The following is an 18,995-nucleotide window of genomic DNA, read 5'->3' as shown; positions in this document are numbered from 1 at the left end:
CTGTTATCACTCTCAATTGATTGGGAAATCATATAATTTATAGTAATGGAGACAGCCATATTTATCAGGCCAATATAACTTGGAGAATTGTTGCATTGGCAGGATAAATGTGACTGTGTCAAGAGACTTGACATCATTATTATTTCTAGCTTCTGCCATATGAAAATAAAGCCCCTTATCTCTGAACAACAAATCCCCATAATTAGTTTGACAGCTGATGTCCCCTCTGCACAAGAAAGCCACAAAACTGAAAAAGTAAAAAACTATCATTTAATTCATGTTGTATTACATGTTTCCATATTATGGCAGTGAATGTTTCAGCAAGAATAAGAGTCACTCCTCAAACAAGAGTTTTTACATTAAAAAAACAATACCAAAAACTAATCAGGGTTCAAGTAATGCCCAAAAGAAATACATTTTGAAACATACACACGCGCAGGAAGATCGATCAGATCCGCTGATCGTACTGTAATCCACCTGCTACTTCCTGGTCTATGAGTTGAGAACCAAGGTGTAAGTTTGGTCAGCCTGAGTCCTCCCGCTCTCTCCTTCAGTCTCTTTTTGGTCGCCGTGACTGGACTGACAAACATGTTGTAGTAACAGCTGAGACAGTAAACACAAACAGACAAAACACAGCCTCGAGTTATAGGAGGGTTTCAAGGTGCTTCAACCAAAACACAAAAAAGACAGTGGTACCAAATCTCTAATACTTGGTAGCAAAAATAGCTTCTGAGTTGGTCGCTAATCGGTCGGGACACTACAACTGGGGGTGGGTTTATGCACACGCAGAGGATATTTTGTCTCGTTAATGACAATCTATGGCTTCAGTTGATCTAAACACGCGCACGTCATAACCATAATGGTGTAATATGTTTGAGAAGTCAGTCATGTATAGTCTTTATAAATGGCAATACTGTAAACGACTGCATGTGTGCACCAGAGCTGGGAGGCTCCTTGTTGATGCTCCTATTGCTATGGTAACCAAGAATGGTTTCAGTTGTAATTTGGCCAATCACTCAGACTAAGTGCTAACAACCCACCATCCACCTCCGCACTGACATTACAGTAAATCTCAGCAGGCGCATACACACTCACACACACTCTTACACACACACACACAGAAACCGTGGAGCCAGCCAAGTGCTTTGACATTATCTCGCTGCCTGTACAATGCCTGCATCAGTCAAGTTCGTAAGACAAATTCATTATCGGCCGACAGTACTTGGATTGAGTGAGTTAATGAGATTAAAAAAGGCATAGAGACTTGTGTGGGACATAACTTCTCCATAGATTAGTCACAAGATTCATTCACAATTACGCTGTGAACACACACAGGGGTTAAGGATTAGTAAGGGCCGTCCTGATACCAAGGATGCATTTCTTGAACATACATGGAGTAATACTCACACATGGGAGAATGTACTGGACAGGTGACTGAGATATGATGATGCAGGTATCATTATGCACCAGAAATCACAGATGCGCACACTGAAATATATTATGGTGCGCACATAGTAACAAACACAAAACCTGGTATTATGGGTTCCTATTGCCTCTTACAGTATGTCTGTGGTTAATGAACAAAAAGCACCTCTGGAGTACAGGACAGCCTGGGAACCGAGTATAGGTGATTAACTACAGACAGGCAACAATACACACCGGCACACAGGCACAATACAGGAGGCTTTGGCACACCCATGCTAGTCTTACTACTCAGCACTTTCCAACACAGAAGAAGAGCAGGTTACAGAACAGGACAGACCCATAGCTGCCTTAGATCGCCTCCCCTCTGGAGAGGAGGGGGGGGTATAGGTTGTCTGACAGACACAATGATCAGCCATCACATTCAATCAGCATCGAGCCGTCTATTTTTGGAGTCCCAGCCTCTCATCCAATCAGCAGCTCCAGGCTGTCCTCATAGTTGGGCTCTTGCGGAGGGCTGGGGGATAGGAAGGCCGTGGTAACAGGGGTCCCCGTTGCTGTGGCGACATTGAGGAGGGTGTTAGTGCGGATGCTGGTGGTGGCCGGGTTTCGGAGTGCCGCTGCAGCAGTGATGCTGGTGAGGTTGATGCCGAGCGTGAGCCTCGTCTGCTCCAAGGCTTTCTCTGGCACGGCGAAGGCCTCGAGCTTCTTCTCCCCGTTGGCCATGTAGGAGTTCTGGCAACCTCGACAGATACAATCCAAGCATGCCTGAGAAAGGTGACAACGTTTTTAGTCTATTTTCATCCCACCAATGTCTGGTAAAAGCAGCCAAATGACTAATCTAAACCGTTGTAATTTTGAGGATGTAGAACAGTAGTAGTGATTAATGAGCATATGACACTATTACATGTTTTAGATCACATTAATCACAGGAGGAATTTTCTTCTTACAAAAATAATATTTTAGTAACTTAAAACAAAGATCTATACCAAATATCAACCACACAAAATAAAGGCAAAACATTTTTTTTTTTAAAGATTGCTCTTACCTTGCGATTTGAGTAGCATGGACAACGTTGCCCCCTGCAGGTCAGCACAGATGGATTCTGGGTAGCCCTGCCACATTTACAACCCTTTTTCTCCACTGGCTTCTTATACGGAGGCCTTGCAGGCGCTGGGGGCACAAGGCAGCCGGACATCAACCTCTGCTCTTTGTTTCCGTCCTTGGTTTTGGAGCCTCCACTGCGGGCCTTTGCATGGGGCTTTTTAGGGCCGGCCTCGACATGCTTTCTGGCACCTTTATTGTTATTTGGCGCAGGGCGACTGGGTTTAGGGGGCCCACCATTGGGAAGGGACGAGTATGTGTGTGCTGGTACCGTTAGGGAGGGTGTAGGTGGCTGCATGTACAGTGTCTGAGAGGGGACTGGAGTGTGTGAATGTGAGGAGGGGCTCTGTAGGATTGACGCAATGGGAAGGGGTTTCACCTTTTCCCTGTCGCTCTCTGAACGAGAACGCTTGCGTTTAAGGCGGACTGGCGGGGGCTTGGACGTCTGAGGGGGAACGAAAGAGGATGGGTGTATGTGAGCACCATGGCTCCCCGTATTGTTAGTCCTGTCTGCTTGAATCTGTGTGTAGTTGTGAGCAGCATCTAGCTGTATGTACATTTGAGCGTGTGCTCTGTCCGTTGATATGCGTGTGTGAGTGTGCATACGTTCTGGCTGTGAATGAGGAGAATCTCGACCGGGCTGAAGGGGATCCAAAGTCTGTAACACCTCCTCCACACTAAGGAGCAACACCTCCCCCTCCTCCAGCTCCCTGCTGCTAGATTCCCCATCCCTGAGTGAGCACACAGTGCCTGGAGTAGGGGCTAAAGGTCCAGTGGTCAGACTCAGTTCCAGACCACCACAACCAGTATTGGAAAAAGACAGGCCTGCCTGTGGCTGCTCCTCTACCAGCTCGCATACTTCAAGCTCAGGAGAAGAGGGATCCAGGTCCTCCAGCACCTCTCCATTGCATTCTTTTGGTCCATTGGAACGGGGAGGGTCAGAGGAGGAGCTCTGGGGCACAGCTGAGAGCTCTGCAGGAGCAGGTGGTGCCTCTGTGGGGGTAAGGGACTCAGGGGCCGATGGATTCACATCTTCCTGTGCTAGGCTCGGGTCATCTGTCTCCATTTCCTCCTCGTGTGACATTAGCACCTCCTCCAGCAAGGCCATAACCTCTGGAGACCCTCCCAGATGGGTGCTGATTGACTGCAGCATTGGCGAATGAGTTACATAGAGGCATAGCTTCCTGTAGCATTGCACCAGCAAAGAGAGCTGTTTGTTCTCCTCAAAGCTGGAATAGTCTTTACAGCGGCTGCACGGCGTCCTTAACTGCATTTTCTGGCCTTTACAGCCCAAACAGACAAAATGCTGACACTCTGCATGTGTTGGGGAAATGGGATCCTGGAGCAATTTACCTAAAATAAAAACAGGAAGAGCTATTAATCCATGTGTTTATCCACTTTGCACCAATGTGAAGCCACTACGGCACAATCAACTAGCTGGATTACAGTCATTGCTGTAATCTACATTGTCACGAATCAGAAGTCCTTCATTAGCTTGCAGGGTGGGAATTTATGTAATACCTCTAGAAACGTTTTTCCATTATTAATCTGATACTTATGTGTCTATCAATTTGGGATGAAATACATTAGAAAACAATAAAAAGAAAACATTCACATTTTTCTCCAGAACATAACGTGCTTGTTCTGATAGTCAGACAATCCAAATGAGATGCTAAATCATTTTCAGTACCAATGCACTCAAGCCAATAAAAGGAAATCAATAAATGTACTACCAAAATGATGACGTTGGATTTTAGATTTCTATACCGTAAATGTCTGTGTTTCTCGCATGCTTTTTCCTTAACGTATCTGTCCCAGTTTATATATGTATTTATATAAACAAGGTAGTCTCCAATCTATACAATCAATATGTTTACACCATGTACTGTTTTCCACTTAGATCACCAAACATGTAGTTGTAGTTAAATATCGCATGAAAGCAGAAATGATCATGACAGAAACACTCTTATATAATCGGCTGAGGTCAGAAATTGTAAATCATTCTGTCACTATCGCACATCTCTCAATGCAAGCTGTGCCGGTGTTGATATTCCTCTAGCTAAGCGGAGTGAGTAAATAAAGCATGAATAGGGAACACATGGTTCTGCAGCAGAGCAGACACAACAACAGAGGAGTCATCTATCATGACAACAGGACAGATGACTGGTGCTCAGCCTCGGTTGCTAAGGAGACCACGGTTGTGAGCACGGCAAAACGTGTCAGCGGTTGCGAGCACACGCACGCTCATTGACACACAGTCAATATGGATAGTATGGTTATGAAACACTTATTCATTTTGGCAAACTGAAACTTAGTGCACAACGAAGAATGTGACACTCTTGCAGTGAGGTGACACAAAACAACAGTGATACAGAGCGATAGGCATTGCTATTATACACTGAGGTTGGAAGGATGCTTACCACAGACAAGGCATGCGAGGGACTGTCGGAAGAAGGGGAGTAGCGTGTACAAATCCGCGAAGGTGTGAGGCTTTCGCGGGTCACACTGCAGCACGGCCCGGCTGGCGGACACGTACAGAGCGGTTGCATTAACGGGGTTCATAGCGGTACTCCGCAGCCTCGGTGAAGCACGGCCTGGGCAAAAAATCCAGCCAGTCGAAACCAAATATAGCCAAGTGTCAAGGTGGATGGAGGAAATATAAACTGGTCTGGTGGAGCAACAATGAGCCACTCCAGTGTGTCAATGCAGGCACATGAATTAATAATAGACACAACAACAGACAACGAACATGCTGAAGCGGGTATCACTGAACCATTGAACGCGCAAGTTAGCTTGGCGGGCGGCTGGCTAAAGTTAGCATCACCGGATAATAGTAGTTACTATACACCAATGAGACCTTTCTAATCACAACTTGAGTTCCTGATTAGGACCTATTAGACCCTAGCTTATAGTTACTCACATTATCCCCAAAGCTGCCTTGCAGCTAACACTGAATCAAAAGATCACACGATCCATGATCAAAAGGTTAGCATTCTGTAGCTCGAGTTAGCTTACGACATCAGCCAAACGTTTTACAAGAGCGATGGTAGATGTTAGCCATAGAGCCCATTTAAAATCCAACGATGTCTTCTAGTCGATAGCTAACAGAACGGAGAGCTGCTCCTAATGTCGCACATTTGTTTGGTTAGCAACGAGCTAACATGTCCCAGGCGCGCACTTGATGTAAACAAAGCTAACCAGCTTGCGTTAGCATGGCTAGCCAAAACAGCTAGCGAAAATGTAACCGTATCAATAACCCCCCTAGGGCCGCCTTATGCCTCCCGTGTAGGAGGGAAATGCAAGGTATAAATGGAAATCTTGCGATTCTGGTACGTTTTACTATAATACTTGGCGAGGAGCGATCGAAACATAGCTAACTATCCGTTTTACAATTGCATCAATCATTCGATTTTCCACTTTTCCTCGCATCAGCCCCTCTCCACAGACATGATAATCACGCGAGATTTCTCCTAGTTACCCTGGTTACCGTAGTGTACGGAGCGGAGGGTACATACAGCACAGCCCCTCTCCTGCTTCATTCGCTTTCCTCAGTGCCATCAACCACAACAACTTCACATTTGCCAAAAGCAATTTTATTTATTTATTTAACCTTTATTTAACCAGGTAAAAGACCCATTGAGATCGTGATCTCATTTTCAAGGGTTACCTGGCCAAGAAGGCAGCAGCACACATCATCAACATACAAGATACAAATACATTACAATAAATAGGGCCAAGTGAATAAAATAACAACAAAGTGCAAGAGCAAAGGAATCGATCATAGGAAATAATTAGGAGCAGAGGCACCGTCCAAATATTTTTTGTTGTCGGTCCTTTAGGAACCGGCGGAAGACATTAAAAGATACAAGTTCAGACATTTTTAGTTCGGCCTGAAAATTATTCCAAGTTGATGGGGCAGCAAAACTGAACGCTTTTTCCCCCAATTCCGTCCGAGCTCGTGGGATATACAAACAGTAACTATCGCTGGACCGTAAGGCATACCGGGTTTCTGCTCCTCGTAGGAGTGAACCAAGCCAAGCAGAGCCTTATAGATCATAAGCAACCAGTGAGTTTCTCTGCGAGTGCTCAATGATGGCGAACCAGACTCGGCAAAAAAGCTTACAGTGAGAGTGAGGCGGCCACAGCCAGTAAACAACCTCAGTGCACTGTGATAAACAGTGTCCAAAGCTGATAGGCTTTTAGACGAAGCATACATGTACAGCACATCTCCATAGTCAACTAAAGGAAGAAAGGTTGACGACACAAGCAATTTACGCACTCGCAAAGAAAAACACAGGCGATTTCTGTAATAGAAGCCAAGATTTAGACTGAGTTTTTTTTTTTTACCAGGTTTTCAATATGTGATTTAAAGGAGAGCTCCTGATCTAAAAGGAAACCCAAATATTTGTAATTGGTGACAACCTCGATTGGATTACCTCGAGCAGTTATTACAGATGTACTTTCATTTGAGTAAGGAGCTTTTGAGAAAACCATGATTTTCGATTTTTTGGCATTTAGAACCAGTTTGAGACTTTGCAGGCGGGCCTGTACAGCATTAAAAGCAGACTGTAACATCTCAAATGCATGCACAACAGAAGACGCACAAGAATAAATAACAGTGTCATCAGCATAAAAATGATAGGCAGCATTTGACAAATTGACACAAAGATCATTTATATAAATAGAAAATAGTAAGGGTCCTAGGACCGAGCCCTGTGGCACACATTTAGTGATCTCTAGTGAAGATGATGTGGCATTGGCCATCTGAACACATTGAGTCCTGTTAGACAGGTAGTCAGCAAACCAGGTAGATGCCTGGTTAGAAATGCCAATTTTCAAGGTTTCAAGGTTTCTTCAGGATACTGATCAATATCTCGTGGTCGACCGTGTCAAAAGCCTTAGAAAGATCAATAAAAAGGGCCACACATACCTTTTTTAAATCAAGCGCTTCAATTAGATCATTTAAAACTTTCAGGGCAGCAGTAACTGTACTATGTTGCTTCCTAAAGCCAGATTGAAAGTTATATAAAATACTATTTGATTCTAAGAAATCTTTTAATTGTTCACTGATTATTTTTTCCAATATTAATGAATTAATTAATTATTTCAAGAAGATGGTAAGAAAAGCGTCTGGAATTACCAAAATAATAAACATAGATACGATAAGATGGACCTTTATTGGTCCCGGTAGGGCAATTCAGGTGTTATGGCAGCAACAGAATAAGAAAGAAACACATATAGTACACATGAAAACATACACAGTAGGTCCCTATAAAATAACAACAATAATAAACATGTCGCATCAACACGTTGACCAGTTTTAATAGAAGAAAGGCCGAAAATAACAAATGAAATGTATCACACTAGTTACAAAAGCAAGTATCTTAAATGTAACACCTATTGTTTGTTTTTGAACTAAATGATAACTTAACAAAGTACAATTATCCAGATTGTGTAAACACATTCAAAAGCTAACTTTTTTTGTTCAATAATTCAATAATTGTTTCAATAATTATATCCTGCAATTGGTTGGGCAAATATAACTTAACATAATATAGTCCAGTTCAACAATAAGCATGCAGTCAAACGGTCAAAAGGGAACAATGTTGGTGTTCGCTTAATGCCGAGGATGGATAGCAGTGGGAGAAGCCCCGAAATTACCAAAAGCCCTACCGATCAAGGCAAAATTCTGGCAAGAAAATATCATAAGCTGACTATATTGGCTGCAGCCAGGGTTACCGGCCACGATAAACCACAGGAACAAACCGGATCCTCTCCAAGTCCCGCCCCCCAAACGATGGAACACCTTTCTTCTATACTATTGGCTGCGAAGGCTCGCCCCCCATTCCCTATTGGCCCAAAATTCTGCCTTTCATAAATTGCCAAAACTGTCACCCGAGAGCGTAGACGCAAAGATGGCGGCTCTCAGTGTGGCTCGAATGAGCTGCGGTCTGTTAAACGGGTTTAGGACATCTTTCAGGAGTTTGACTCCCCTTAAACATGGCGCAGTCGCTACTGCAATACTGCATACGAGCCTGCACCCGGACTGCCGGCGGTATTCTGTCAGCCACCTGTCCGTTAAGGAGAGGATTGACAAGAAACGCGCGGCGGCGCTGGTCGGGGGAGGTCAACAGAGAATAGACGCACAACACAAAAGGGTAAAATAAGCTACCTTAGATTTGATATCCTTTATATGTTAGCCTGCATTAAAGGTAAAATGTGTGCGGATTTTCATGACTTAAAGCTTCATATGCAGTGTTTGTTTAAGTGGTTGAGTTGCCTGGCCCAAAGGCTCAAAGTCAATGGTTGCTACTGGGCTAAACCAACTTTCTTATGTTGCTATGGTCTGTGGAGCTTCAGAAACCTTGCAATGTCCTAACTTAGTTAACAACTTGAACAAAGTAGCTTACTACTTCCCTGCTCCCCTCAGGCCAGGTAGCAGTAGTTTAATTGTTGACAAATCCTAAATATATTCCCATAGTTGTTTATGAAATACATGAAGTTGTGTCCAATGTTATGAAGAAAAATCAGATAACTTAAAATGAGATTTACAGCATATTGTGACATATTTCCATATGTTTTCATACACACATTCCTACCATCACCAACGTTTTCTATTTACAAAATTCGAAACTCTATAGCACTCCTATTGCACAACAGTTAATTTGTAAATATTAGTTTTCCTTTTTTTATTTCGTCATTTGGTGCTATTTTTATATTGTTTTTAACTGTTTGTTATTTATATTCTATTTAAATTCTAACACTTTCAATATCTGTTTATACAACTTACTGTTAATACAAGGTAGCGTTTTATTTTGTAATGAAAATATTGAATCATTGGATACTATTGCTGCTTTTTCATTATTTATACCTTCGCATAGGTTTAGTATATCTTATGTAATAGTTAGGCTTTACAAATGTATTTTACTTGTATAAAAAAATGAAATTGCAATAAAGCAGCACTCTTAAAGGATCTGATTGAATGTATTGTCGACAAACGCTGCTGTAGTGAAGTTTTCTTTCTAGTTAAATGTGCAATTATTTGGTGTTATGTGTTGCAGGGTAAGCTAACAGCCAGGGAGCGAGTGGAGCTTCTGCTGGACCCTGAGTCCTTTGTGGAGACGGACATGTTCGTGGAGCATCGCTGCTCTGACTTCGGCATGGAGCAGGATAGGAACAAGGTAACAGCTCATACAGAGAACACACATCTGGATCATCTTCTCCTCTGGGGTTTAATTTACCTATTGTCTTAATGTCTTGATCTCCGTTGTAGTTCCCCGGTGACAGCGTGGTGACGGGCCATGGCAGGATCAATGGCAGGCTGGTTTATGTATTCAGTCAGGTACAATGTTTAACTATACTGCAATTATGCTACAGTGTGGCAAAAATATATAAGCTTCGTATCACCTGTGTAATATTTCCGTCTTTCTGTTTCTCTCAGGACTTCACAGTGTTTGGTGGCAGTTTGTCTGGAGCCCATGCACAGAAGATTTGTAAGGTAAATACAAATTCTGTGTGTGAACCAAGCACTAACTAAAAAGCAAAAATGATGCCTGTACCCTCAGTAAACTCCTTTTCAACAAAGGGAATCACGTCTGTGGGTGTATTGTTTTTCTTGTTTGCGCTCAGACATTAATAAATACATTTTTTTTGCTGAACACTTTTTAATGTTCTGTGCTCAGATTATGGACCAGGCCATGACAGTTGGAGCGCCGGTCATCGGGTTGAACGACTCTGGAGGAGCTCGGATCCAGGAAGGAGTGGAGTCTCTGGCCGGATATGCAGATATATTCCTGGTATGGTCATTTTCTGAAAGAACGTTTTGCAACACACTGTTCATTGTCTTAAATAATGATATCAAAAATCATAGTTATTAAGATCTCTGTATAAGGCTGAATGTAATACTTTGTTGAATTTACAAATTAGTATTCAATTTGTTGGCTATGTTTCTCAGTCCTGTGTCATATGTCCTTGTTCCTATTTTAGCTGTACTAGACGTTAAGACATTTTAATATTTATTTATTCTAGCTTAGCAAATAAGAAAATAAATGTCCACACAGCTGGAGGTATAGGGTTTTGGGCACTATGAATGAAAAGTAGACACATAAAATTCTCCTTTTCCAGAGGAATGTGCTGGCTTCAGGAGTCGTGCCTCAGATCTCTCTCATCATGGGGCCCTGTGCAGGAGGAGCCGTCTACTCCCCCGCCCTGACAGACTTCACTTTCATGGTTAAGGTAGGGAGCTGCACATATACAGCTAAAACACATATCCATTTATATTAAAATGATATCTTTCTAATGATCAATATTTTATTTATTTATAAGCCACAACAGACATCCAATAGAAAAGGATTCATAGCTACTCAATTGCCAGCATTCTGCTAATTTTAGTTAATTATGGACACAAAAGTTACAGTTTACGGCGATACACAATTAATTATGCAAGATTTTATCCTCACTTTCCCCATTCTGTGTGTGTATAGGACACATCATACCTGTTCATCACTGGACCTGATGTAGTGAAATCTGTCACCAATGAAGACGTGACCCAAGAGGAGCTTGGAGGAGCCAAAACTCACACCACCGTGTCCGGTTAGCTTCTGATGTCACAGATTATTTAAATCTAGTTAGAAATGACGTGTTCAAAATCTGAAAAAATGTATCAGTGTTGTTTTCAGGAGTGGCTCACCGTGCTTTTGAGGATGACGTTGAAGCGTTGCTCAACATGCGAGAGTTCTTCAACTTCTTGCCGCTCAGCAATCAGGATCCCGCCCCCATCAGGGAGTGCCACGACAGCAGGTAACCAATCAGCCTGACCTTCAATTACAGGGAAAAAAAGAAATGATCATTAATAGGAAATATTTGTTTTTTTCTCCATCTTTTATCTCTTTCGCAGCAATCGTCTTGTACATTCGTTGGACACCATCGTCCCGTTTGAGACAACTAAAGCCTACGACATGTTGGACATCATTCAGGCGGTATGTGCACACACACACACACACACTCTGAAATACGAAACCACTTCTCATTCAAACTGCCCAGATTGTAAACGCTTCCTTTCTTCATGCATCTCTTCAGATAGTGGATGAGAGCGACTTCTTTGAGATCATGCCCAACTACGCCAAGAACATCGTGGTGGGATTTGCCCGCATGAACGGACGCACTGTAGGCATTGTGGGTAACCAGCCTAAAGTAGCTTCTGGTGAGTCAAATATTTGAAGGACCAACAATAAGAGGGCTAATTTGAAAGGAATGAATTATTCCTGCTATTCATTCCTAATGTCTGTCTCATTCATCAGGCTGTCTGGACATCAACTCCTCAGTGAAGGGAGCGCGCTTTGTACGCTTCTGTGACGCTTTCAATATTCCCATCATCACCTTTGTGGATGTGCCGGGCTTCCTGCCAGGTATTCTTCGAAAATCTCAAAATGCATATTCTATACAAAGCATGGAGTAATCCAGTAATTGGCCATACTCTAGTTCACATCTTAATCTGGTTAGGAATGTACCACTTATTGGTTGTGAGTCGCCCTGTTGCTGTGAGTAACACAAGAAGCAGATTGTGTTTGTCTATGTAGTGAGTCTTTTTTACAAATAGAACAATCTGCCTGCACAAAAAGGTGGTTAAGATTTAGCTGCCAGCTAGGTAGAAAGAGATCAGAAGGTCATAGGCACAAGTAAACGCACTACAGTGTTGGTATGGGATATGGCCAGGGATCTAGCTCATGAATAATGCATACATTGGCTTTATTATGTACTATACACACAAGCTGGGTTGCCTTAGATGTAAGCACAGAGTATTATAGCATTGAAATGAAGCTACTGTCACATTTGACTCGAGCTTGTTATATAATAACCGCTGTGACGGGGGTCAACAGGAACCGCTCAGGAGTACGGAGGCATCATCAGACACGGAGCCAAACTGCTGTACGCCTTTGCTGAGGCCACCGTCCCCAAAATAACCATCATCACCAGAAAGGTGTGTGAACAAAGTGAACAGAGAAATGGTCGAAATTGGCCAAAAGTACAAGAAACATTTTTTGCTCTTTGCCTGAGCCGTGCAGATAAATAAAAATGTAGAATTAGATCGTCTTAGTTGAAACCTGATGTTGGAATCAACTAAGCTAAGTGAGCCCCAGTGACTTTAATTTGACACTTCCTGCAGGTGTTTCACACTACATTTTAAATCTCATAACTAAAGACTTTGGAGTACTTTTAAAGAAGCATTGTAATTACTTCAAGGCATGAATGTCCAATGTTTGTTTGTGTGAGTTGGAGGTTACTCACTTGTTTGCAGCTATTGTAAAATCACACGTGGCAAATTAGAGAACTATTCTGATGTTTTAAGATGTGAAACCCTAGGGCTAGGGAATGATGTTGTCAAAGTACAAAGAAACAAACGGATGTGTGTGTTTTTATATGGGTGATTTAAGGTCAGTCAGTTTTAAGACAGGATTTGATGTGTGTGTCCCAGGCTTACGGAGGAGCCTATGACGTGATGAGCTCCAAACACTTGAGAGGAGACATGAACTACGCCTGGCCCACAGCTGAGGTCGCTGTCATGGGTGCCAAGGTACGAACGCCGTCGTTGTTTCCGTTGTTCTGTCTTTCAATTGTTGCCTCTGTTTGATGTGCATGGTCTCCTTCTTTCTTTCTTTCTCTCTCAGGGTGCTGTCCAGATTATCTTCAGAGGAAAGGAGAACCAGGCGGAGGCAGAGGCTGAATACGTGGAGAAGTTCGCCAACCCTTTCCCAGCTGCAGTCCGAGGTAACTTTCATGTCTTTATTGCGCTTACAAATCTGCCCACATCATCCTTGTTTTGGCTTAAACTCCACACACAAATATAAAGGATGATACACTCCTGGTACTGACCTGGAAAATGTTGGTTTCAGGTTTCGTGGATGACATAATTGAGCCGGCGACAACTCGCAAGAAGATCTGCAGAGATCTGGAGGTGCTGGCCAGCAAGAAGCAGAGCAACCCCTGGAAGAAACACGCCAACATTCCTCTGTGAAACAAACAAACTGTTTTCACATCAACACTCTTGACTGTGCTCGCTGTGGGAGTTTCCCGATACTGACTTTAAATCCGGATGAACTGCACTAGTTCCCTGTGGTTAGGACGTTAGTAGCCTGTCAGCAGAGGTCTGTTTTGTTATTCACCACTCCACTGAAGCAGCACATAAAGATACACTACCTGATTTTGTTGTGCGTAGTTGCATCCATAAAAATCTGATTATGTTTCAACTAGGGCTAAATGTTGATACCGTATCAGGATATGAGACTCGATATCCTTCTAGACTTTGTGTGGTCATTTTCAAACTATTGGGGGAAATATTGGTGCTCTGTCAACAAAATCAGCAGGTTTATCTTTACAACTTCACGACTGATTTGCAAGATATTGATATAAAAAATCCTAACTCATTTACAGGACCAGACCAGGATAAAAGTGGTTGTACACATTTAAGATAATTGTGTCAGTAGTGACCACATTGGACACTACTGTTGGTTTGATTTGACCTTTTTGAGAACAAGATTTTATCTGAAGTGTAGATTAAGTGTCACTGATGGAAGGTGAACGGACACGAGCAACTGAACTGTCAATATGATTCAGGTTAGTCGAAGTTTTCATATACTATTTTTAGTTTTAGTTTTCGGTGTGTACCGTAGTGTTTTTAGAAACACTCCTTGTGTTGTCCTTTTTGTTTAGATCAAGATAAAGTCATCCTCACACCCTGGAACTGTGCCTTTCTTCTCTGGCAGCCTCTGCCACTTGTAAAATAAATAATGGACTCAATTTCATGTGGCTGTTTTTGTTCACTTTTAACCGATGCAATAATGTGTACGTGTAGAAATTACAAGTATAATATTGAGAATGTAAGTGGGTGGCTGCGGTTTCTGGTCAGTGACCTGGAAATTCAGAGCTGAAATGTTAAAATAATTAATGCCTAAGAGTTTGGGAAATTACGTAGCTTTTTTGGCGAGAGATAGCTAGCTTGATGAAAAGACGTCATGCTTGTCAGTTAATACATTTGCTAAAGTTGTGAAATTCAAAAAGCAAATTACGTTAAACAAATCCTTTTAAGGCGTTCACTGCAGTTTATAAATCCTTGGAGCTAATGTAAAAGTGAGGTTTGATATCTCAAAATGAAAAGCTATTTTATGAAGACATAACAGGTTTTATTATACCGTTTATTTTAACAACATTTTTCTACTCGAGGTTCCCTTACTTTTCCTGGCGCTTTGGACTGTATCACACGGTCCTCATCGGGAGATCGTTTCTGCTGGGATTCTGCCAACTTTAGTGAAGACATCATGGATGAGAGGAGCACAGAACATCATGGAAACTCTGAATATCTACAGTTTGAGAGCAAGAGACTTGAGTTCAGACTGTTTTGTCAAATGTAAAAACTGTATCCAGGGTGAAAAATGAGCTGTCAGGTGCTACACAGCAAGAGTTCACCATGAACACTTTGGCAAAGTTGTATTTAAAAGCAGCTGTTTTGAACTCCACTGAGACTGTGAAACAAAGGCACACACAAATACTTGTCCATAAATCGAATACAGATTTGTTTTATTAAAAAGAATTTAGGTTCACAGAAAAAAAAAAACAGGCCTTTAGAGCATTTAAGGGCAACTGATGTCAACTGCACTGCAGAAAAGATCCAATTGTCTCTGATATTTACAGGGGGACTGCCAAGCCAGCCGGGGGGTGGGGGTGGGGGTGGGGGGGGGAGAGGTGGATGATTGATTAACCGACAGAGGTGAACAACGATATGGCTGGAAACATTCAAAACACATTCAAACAAATCTGTCAAACAGGAATCCGTCAGAATAACAACAAATCTTCTTGGATCAGATAACACTGAAGCAGGCGTAGAAATGTAACCTGTAAAAAGGAACAAACTTAACAGAGAGTCTGCTGTAATACTGAACTGTGAAACGACTACAATCAGACCATACAGCGCTTAAAAAGAGGCATCCCACAGCAACACTCTGAGCTTGGTAACCGTTAGATATGAGACACAGGTGTAGGGGGAGGGGCTGGAATATACCGTAAGTATGTAGGCCACGATTTGGCAACAAACGAGATACATATTCGAGAAAAAAGCTGTACAAACATCAGACAAAAACAGACTCGATTTAAAACTTTAGTACTAAAGCTACAGAATTCAAAATATGTTTATTGTCTTTTTTTTTTTTTACTTCAAAAGGCCGTTTCTCCAGGGTGTGTTTCCGAGATCTGAGAGGTCTTTTCCGAGATCAGTTTGGAGGGGGAGGGGATGGTGGCTTCGCCTTCAAACGTCAACACTCTCTTTTGCTTTGATGTCACGCCACTACTCAACAATCACCACACACGCACACGCACACACACACGTCACACACCAGCACCACATACGAGGACTCGGTTGGCGAACAGAGAGCGGAGAGAGGGGTCGTTGGGTGGCAATAAGAGCAAAGATATAGAACACTTAGTATTGAAATCCTCTCTATGTCACACGGATTCGAAGTGCGACACCATAGGGGGGGGGGGCGCTGTACAGAGTGTTACGCTGCTCTGAACCAAACAACTGTACATCTGTGTAACGGGGAACCGTAAAAACTGTAAGTGCTCGTCGGCCGTCCGAGCTACCGCTAACAAAAGCTAAACCAACAGGCTGGAAAGGAGAAAGAGGAGGAAGATTTAGAGAGAAGACGAAGCTCTTGAACAATCCGGACTCGATTCTGGATCCTCCGGCCCGCCTGTAAGAACAGAGCCGTTCCTTGCTCACAGGGGAGATCCGGGCCGATGCGACGTCCATCAGCGGATCCACCTGACAAACAATCCTTCCATCACGTCTTATAGAAAGAGAAAAGTGTTTCAACAATGTTGTTTCCTATTCTTAAAGAGTTTGATTGGCCGGTTCTCTGGGTTAGACGACCCAGACCCTCCCTTCTGTTGTCTCCTGATGTGGATCCTGAGCTCAGGATCTTTAACCTCTTCCCGGATCAGAACATGGGCATGCTGAAACCCTGAAGACACGGAGAGGACAGAGACTGTCAGACACAAATACTGAAAATATCTGGGCTGCAACCCTGCAGTCAGCAGTATGCACGGCTGCCTTTTTCAGATGACCTATTAAGTGTTGTCATTTTTTACCCCGTCAAAAATATCCAAGAGCCCAAAGTGACATCTTAAAATGTTCTGACTGAAGACGGTACATTTAAAAAAAAACAACAACACCAAAAGCTCACATTAGAGGCTGGAAGCAATTCATTTTTACATTTTACTTTCCTGAGACAAATTCTCAACATTTTACTCACCGACTCGTCCTCAATCATGGCTGCAGAGTCAAAGAAGTCTGGTCTTAATTCTGCTCTTTCACGTCTGTTCCTCGAAGGCGGCTGGGTAGGACAAAATACCAATTTAGGAAACTTAATTTTAAAAGAAAAATACTGAATGAACACCAGATCCTTATTATTTGTTGTCATTTAATGTAAATGAAACATGCTGGGAGAAAGTGGTGTCACTGACCAGGTCGATCACCATCGTGTCTTCGAACTCCTCGTTCATGTCCTCCAGCTGTCCCCGCGATGACATCATCACGTCCTCAAAGATCGGCTCTGCGTCATCCTCCATCAACCCACGCCTGATGGGAAATCATTCGGAGAAAAAAAAACACACCGTTTACAATCTCTCTATTTTACGCTCTTCATTCTTAAAATAACTAATTGCGGAGGCGTCAAACATGATCAGTCTTGTGCTGCTGGTTCGACCCTTACACAGTCTGCCGGACGCCCTGGTTGCTGCGCGCCTTGATGTAGTTCAAGCTCGTCCGGTCCTTCCTGTTCACCTCCTCCATCTTCTGCTGACCGAGCCATGACATCTGCATCTGAGGACTGGAGACAAACACGGGGTCAACATTATCTATTTTGATATGACTTGCAGCTGGTATTACAAGGAGGCGGCGCTACATCAGTAATGCACAGGTTTACAGTCAGGTGTCAATATGTATTTGTAAGTGGGTATAGGAGTAAAAGGTAATTGATCAATTAGTTTTTACCTATTAATTCACAAATAGGGGCCTGACACCAATTTTCTTTGGAATTTCCAGGATTCTTCTTTGACTGTAAAGTGTCTTTCAGCACCGAGAAAAGTGCTATATAATAACAAGTAATATTATGATTACAAAATGTGTGAAGTTATGGTGTATAATTAATAAGATCAGTTTAAAAATAAATCTCATTCCAGATTGCTAGAGATCAGAGATGAACAATGTAACTATCATTATTGTTTAGTGGTAAATAAGTGTATGTATAGTACATATCCTGTCTTCCTTTTGTACCCTTTGACGGAATTGAAAAAAAAAACATGACAATCAAAAAGATAATTGGTTCCAATTTCTATGACTTTTCTATTTTTTCTGGATTTGATGTTTTTTCAAGCAACTTTCCAGGCAACTTTCCAGGCCTAAAAGAAGCAATTTTCGTAATTTTCCCAGTTTTTTTCAGAGCGTAGGAACCCTGACTTGAGGTTAAAGTGTACTTCTATTATGCGTTTTTCACTCACTTGTGTACAAAGTCGTTCTCTGACCCGGGTTCTGAGTCTGGGTCGGGCATGTGTTCTGCGGGTCTGTTCTCTCTGAGCACTGTGGAGGTGAGCTGAGGAGTCGACAGCGCTCCCGGTGTCGGCAGAGTGTCGTTACGCAACATCCACGAGCCGTCAACGCTACTCTCTTCTGAAAATGAATGCAAACACAGCGAGATCATTAAGACAACAGCATTTCCCTAAACAGATTAAACACGGTATAAATGGATGAACTAATTTCTGCTTGTGCCCCCGCCTCCTCACCCTCGATGCGTTTCTTGTGCACCGGCGGTCGGCCCTTCTTGCTGCGGATGGAGGCGGCCTTGCTGCTGGAGCCCGAGGTGACGGACATGTGGTCCTCGTCTCCTCCTGTCAGCAGGCTGTTCCTGTAGGAGATCAGTGGCAGCCACACGTCTTCCCGACGCTCCGACATCGAGTCTGACATGAACTTCTCCAGGTACGAGTGGCTGAGGAGCATTTAGGCATCATTTATTTAATCTGGATTCAAAGTGACAGGAGTTTTTCATGACATTAGAGAAAGATGAAAGGGAGAACTTACACCGTCTTCTTGTCTTGGCGGATTAGTTTAGAGGAGAATTCACTCAGGACCTCCAGGAAGGCCAGGTTGATGGGAGGAAACTCTGTTCCTCGAGGATTCTGGTACTTAAATGCAAACTCTATTCCATCCCTAATATGAGAGAGGAGGAGTGAGAAAAAAAGCGGAGACAGAAAAAGTTATTAGGAGAGACCTAGATAAAGAAGGAAAGTAAAACAAATGAATGGAAAGCAACGCAAAATGAGCGCCAGACACCCAAACATTTTTATTTATTTTTTAATTGCCAGCACTACTTTGATATATCTTTTTTTTATTTGTTTTATGTCTTTTGTCTGTGCATTGATGG

General features: G+C 42.7%; 3 protein-coding genes across 5 annotated transcripts in view; 1 reads left to right on the top strand and 2 right to left on the bottom strand.

Moving 5' to 3' along the window:
• Positions 1 to 252: 252 nt before the first annotated feature.
• On the bottom strand, positions 253 to 5,957 carry msl2a (MSL complex subunit 2a). Its single transcript, XM_063908344.1, has 3 exons — positions 4,947 to 5,957; positions 2,471 to 3,879; positions 253 to 2,190 (listed from the first exon to the last, which is right to left on the bottom strand). The coding sequence occupies exons 1-3, from the start codon at positions 5,086 to 5,088 to the stop codon at positions 1,888 to 1,890; spliced, it is 1,854 nt and encodes a 617-aa protein (XP_063764414.1). The 5' UTR covers positions 5,089 to 5,957; the 3' UTR covers positions 253 to 1,887.
• Positions 5,958 to 8,420: 2,463 nt separating this feature from the next.
• pccb (propionyl-CoA carboxylase subunit beta) lies at positions 8,421 to 14,322 on the top strand. Of its 2 annotated transcripts, XM_063909544.1 has the most exons (15): positions 8,421 to 8,684; positions 9,588 to 9,707; positions 9,800 to 9,868; positions 9,968 to 10,024; positions 10,209 to 10,322; positions 10,651 to 10,761; positions 11,010 to 11,118; positions 11,205 to 11,325; positions 11,423 to 11,504; positions 11,605 to 11,728; positions 11,826 to 11,933; positions 12,405 to 12,505; positions 13,001 to 13,099; positions 13,194 to 13,293; positions 13,419 to 14,322. In XM_063909544.1, the coding sequence occupies exons 1-15, from the start codon at positions 8,442 to 8,444 to the stop codon at positions 13,538 to 13,540; spliced, it is 1,680 nt and encodes a 559-aa protein (XP_063765614.1). In that variant the 5' UTR covers positions 8,421 to 8,441; the 3' UTR covers positions 13,541 to 14,322. The 2 variants fall into 2 exon arrangements, with proteins under 2 accessions (XP_063765614.1, XP_063765613.1); XM_063909543.1 differs by having other exon boundaries at positions 9,800 to 10,024.
• Positions 14,323 to 15,082: 760 nt separating this feature from the next.
• Positions 15,083 to 18,995, bottom strand: part of stag1a (STAG1 cohesin complex component a) — a 41,486-nt gene continuing 37,573 nt past the window's right edge. Inside the window, exons 26-32 of one of the 2 annotated variants that reach the window (XM_063909668.1) lie at positions 18,653 to 18,781; positions 18,358 to 18,560; positions 18,076 to 18,244; positions 17,289 to 17,405; positions 17,041 to 17,155; positions 16,830 to 16,910; positions 15,083 to 16,538 (exon numbers count right to left, since the gene is read on the bottom strand). In XM_063909668.1, coding sequence (XP_063765738.1) covers positions 16,515 to 16,538; positions 16,830 to 16,910; positions 17,041 to 17,155; positions 17,289 to 17,405; positions 18,076 to 18,244; positions 18,358 to 18,560; positions 18,653 to 18,781 — 838 coding nt within the window. In that variant the 3' untranslated portion in view covers positions 15,083 to 16,514. The remainder of the gene's footprint in view (positions 16,539 to 16,829; positions 16,911 to 17,040; positions 17,156 to 17,288; positions 17,406 to 18,075; positions 18,245 to 18,357; positions 18,561 to 18,652; positions 18,782 to 18,995) is intronic. The other variant, XM_063909670.1, reaches the window with a different exon arrangement.

This window comes from Eleginops maclovinus, chromosome 19, assembly GCF_036324505.1.
Source record: "Eleginops maclovinus isolate JMC-PN-2008 ecotype Puerto Natales chromosome 19, JC_Emac_rtc_rv5, whole genome shotgun sequence".
Lineage (NCBI taxonomy): Eukaryota > Metazoa > Chordata > Actinopteri > Perciformes > Eleginopidae > Eleginops > Eleginops maclovinus.
The sequence above is the reverse complement of the archived record's forward strand: the minus strand, read 5'-3'. Positions and strand labels throughout refer to the sequence as shown.

What these genes read in the sequence shown, in the direction of transcription:
- msl2a (XM_063908344.1), bottom strand. Translation starts at nt 5,088, where the DNA reads ATGAACCCCGTTAATGCAACCGCTCTGTACGTGTCCGCCAGCCGGGCC. An exon ending in CCTCGCATGCCTTGTCTGTG is followed by an intron (nt 3,880 to 4,946) that starts GTAAGCATCCTT and finishes TTTTTATTTTAG; the next exon opens with GTAAATTGCTCCAGGATCCC. An exon ending in CATGCTACTCAAATCGCAAG is followed by an intron (nt 2,191 to 2,470) that starts GTAAGAGCAATC and finishes CACCTTTCTCAG; the next exon opens with GCATGCTTGGATTGTATCTG.
- pccb (XM_063909543.1), top strand. Translation starts at nt 8,442, where the DNA reads ATGGCGGCTCTCAGTGTGGCTCGAATGAGCTGCGGTCTGTTAAACGGG. An exon ending in GATATGCAGATATATTCCTG is followed by an intron (nt 10,323 to 10,650) that starts GTATGGTCATTT and finishes CTCCTTTTCCAG; the next exon opens with AGGAATGTGCTGGCTTCAGG. An exon ending in TTTCCCAGCTGCAGTCCGAG is followed by an intron (nt 13,294 to 13,418) that starts GTAACTTTCATG and finishes TGTTGGTTTCAG; the next exon opens with GTTTCGTGGATGACATAATT.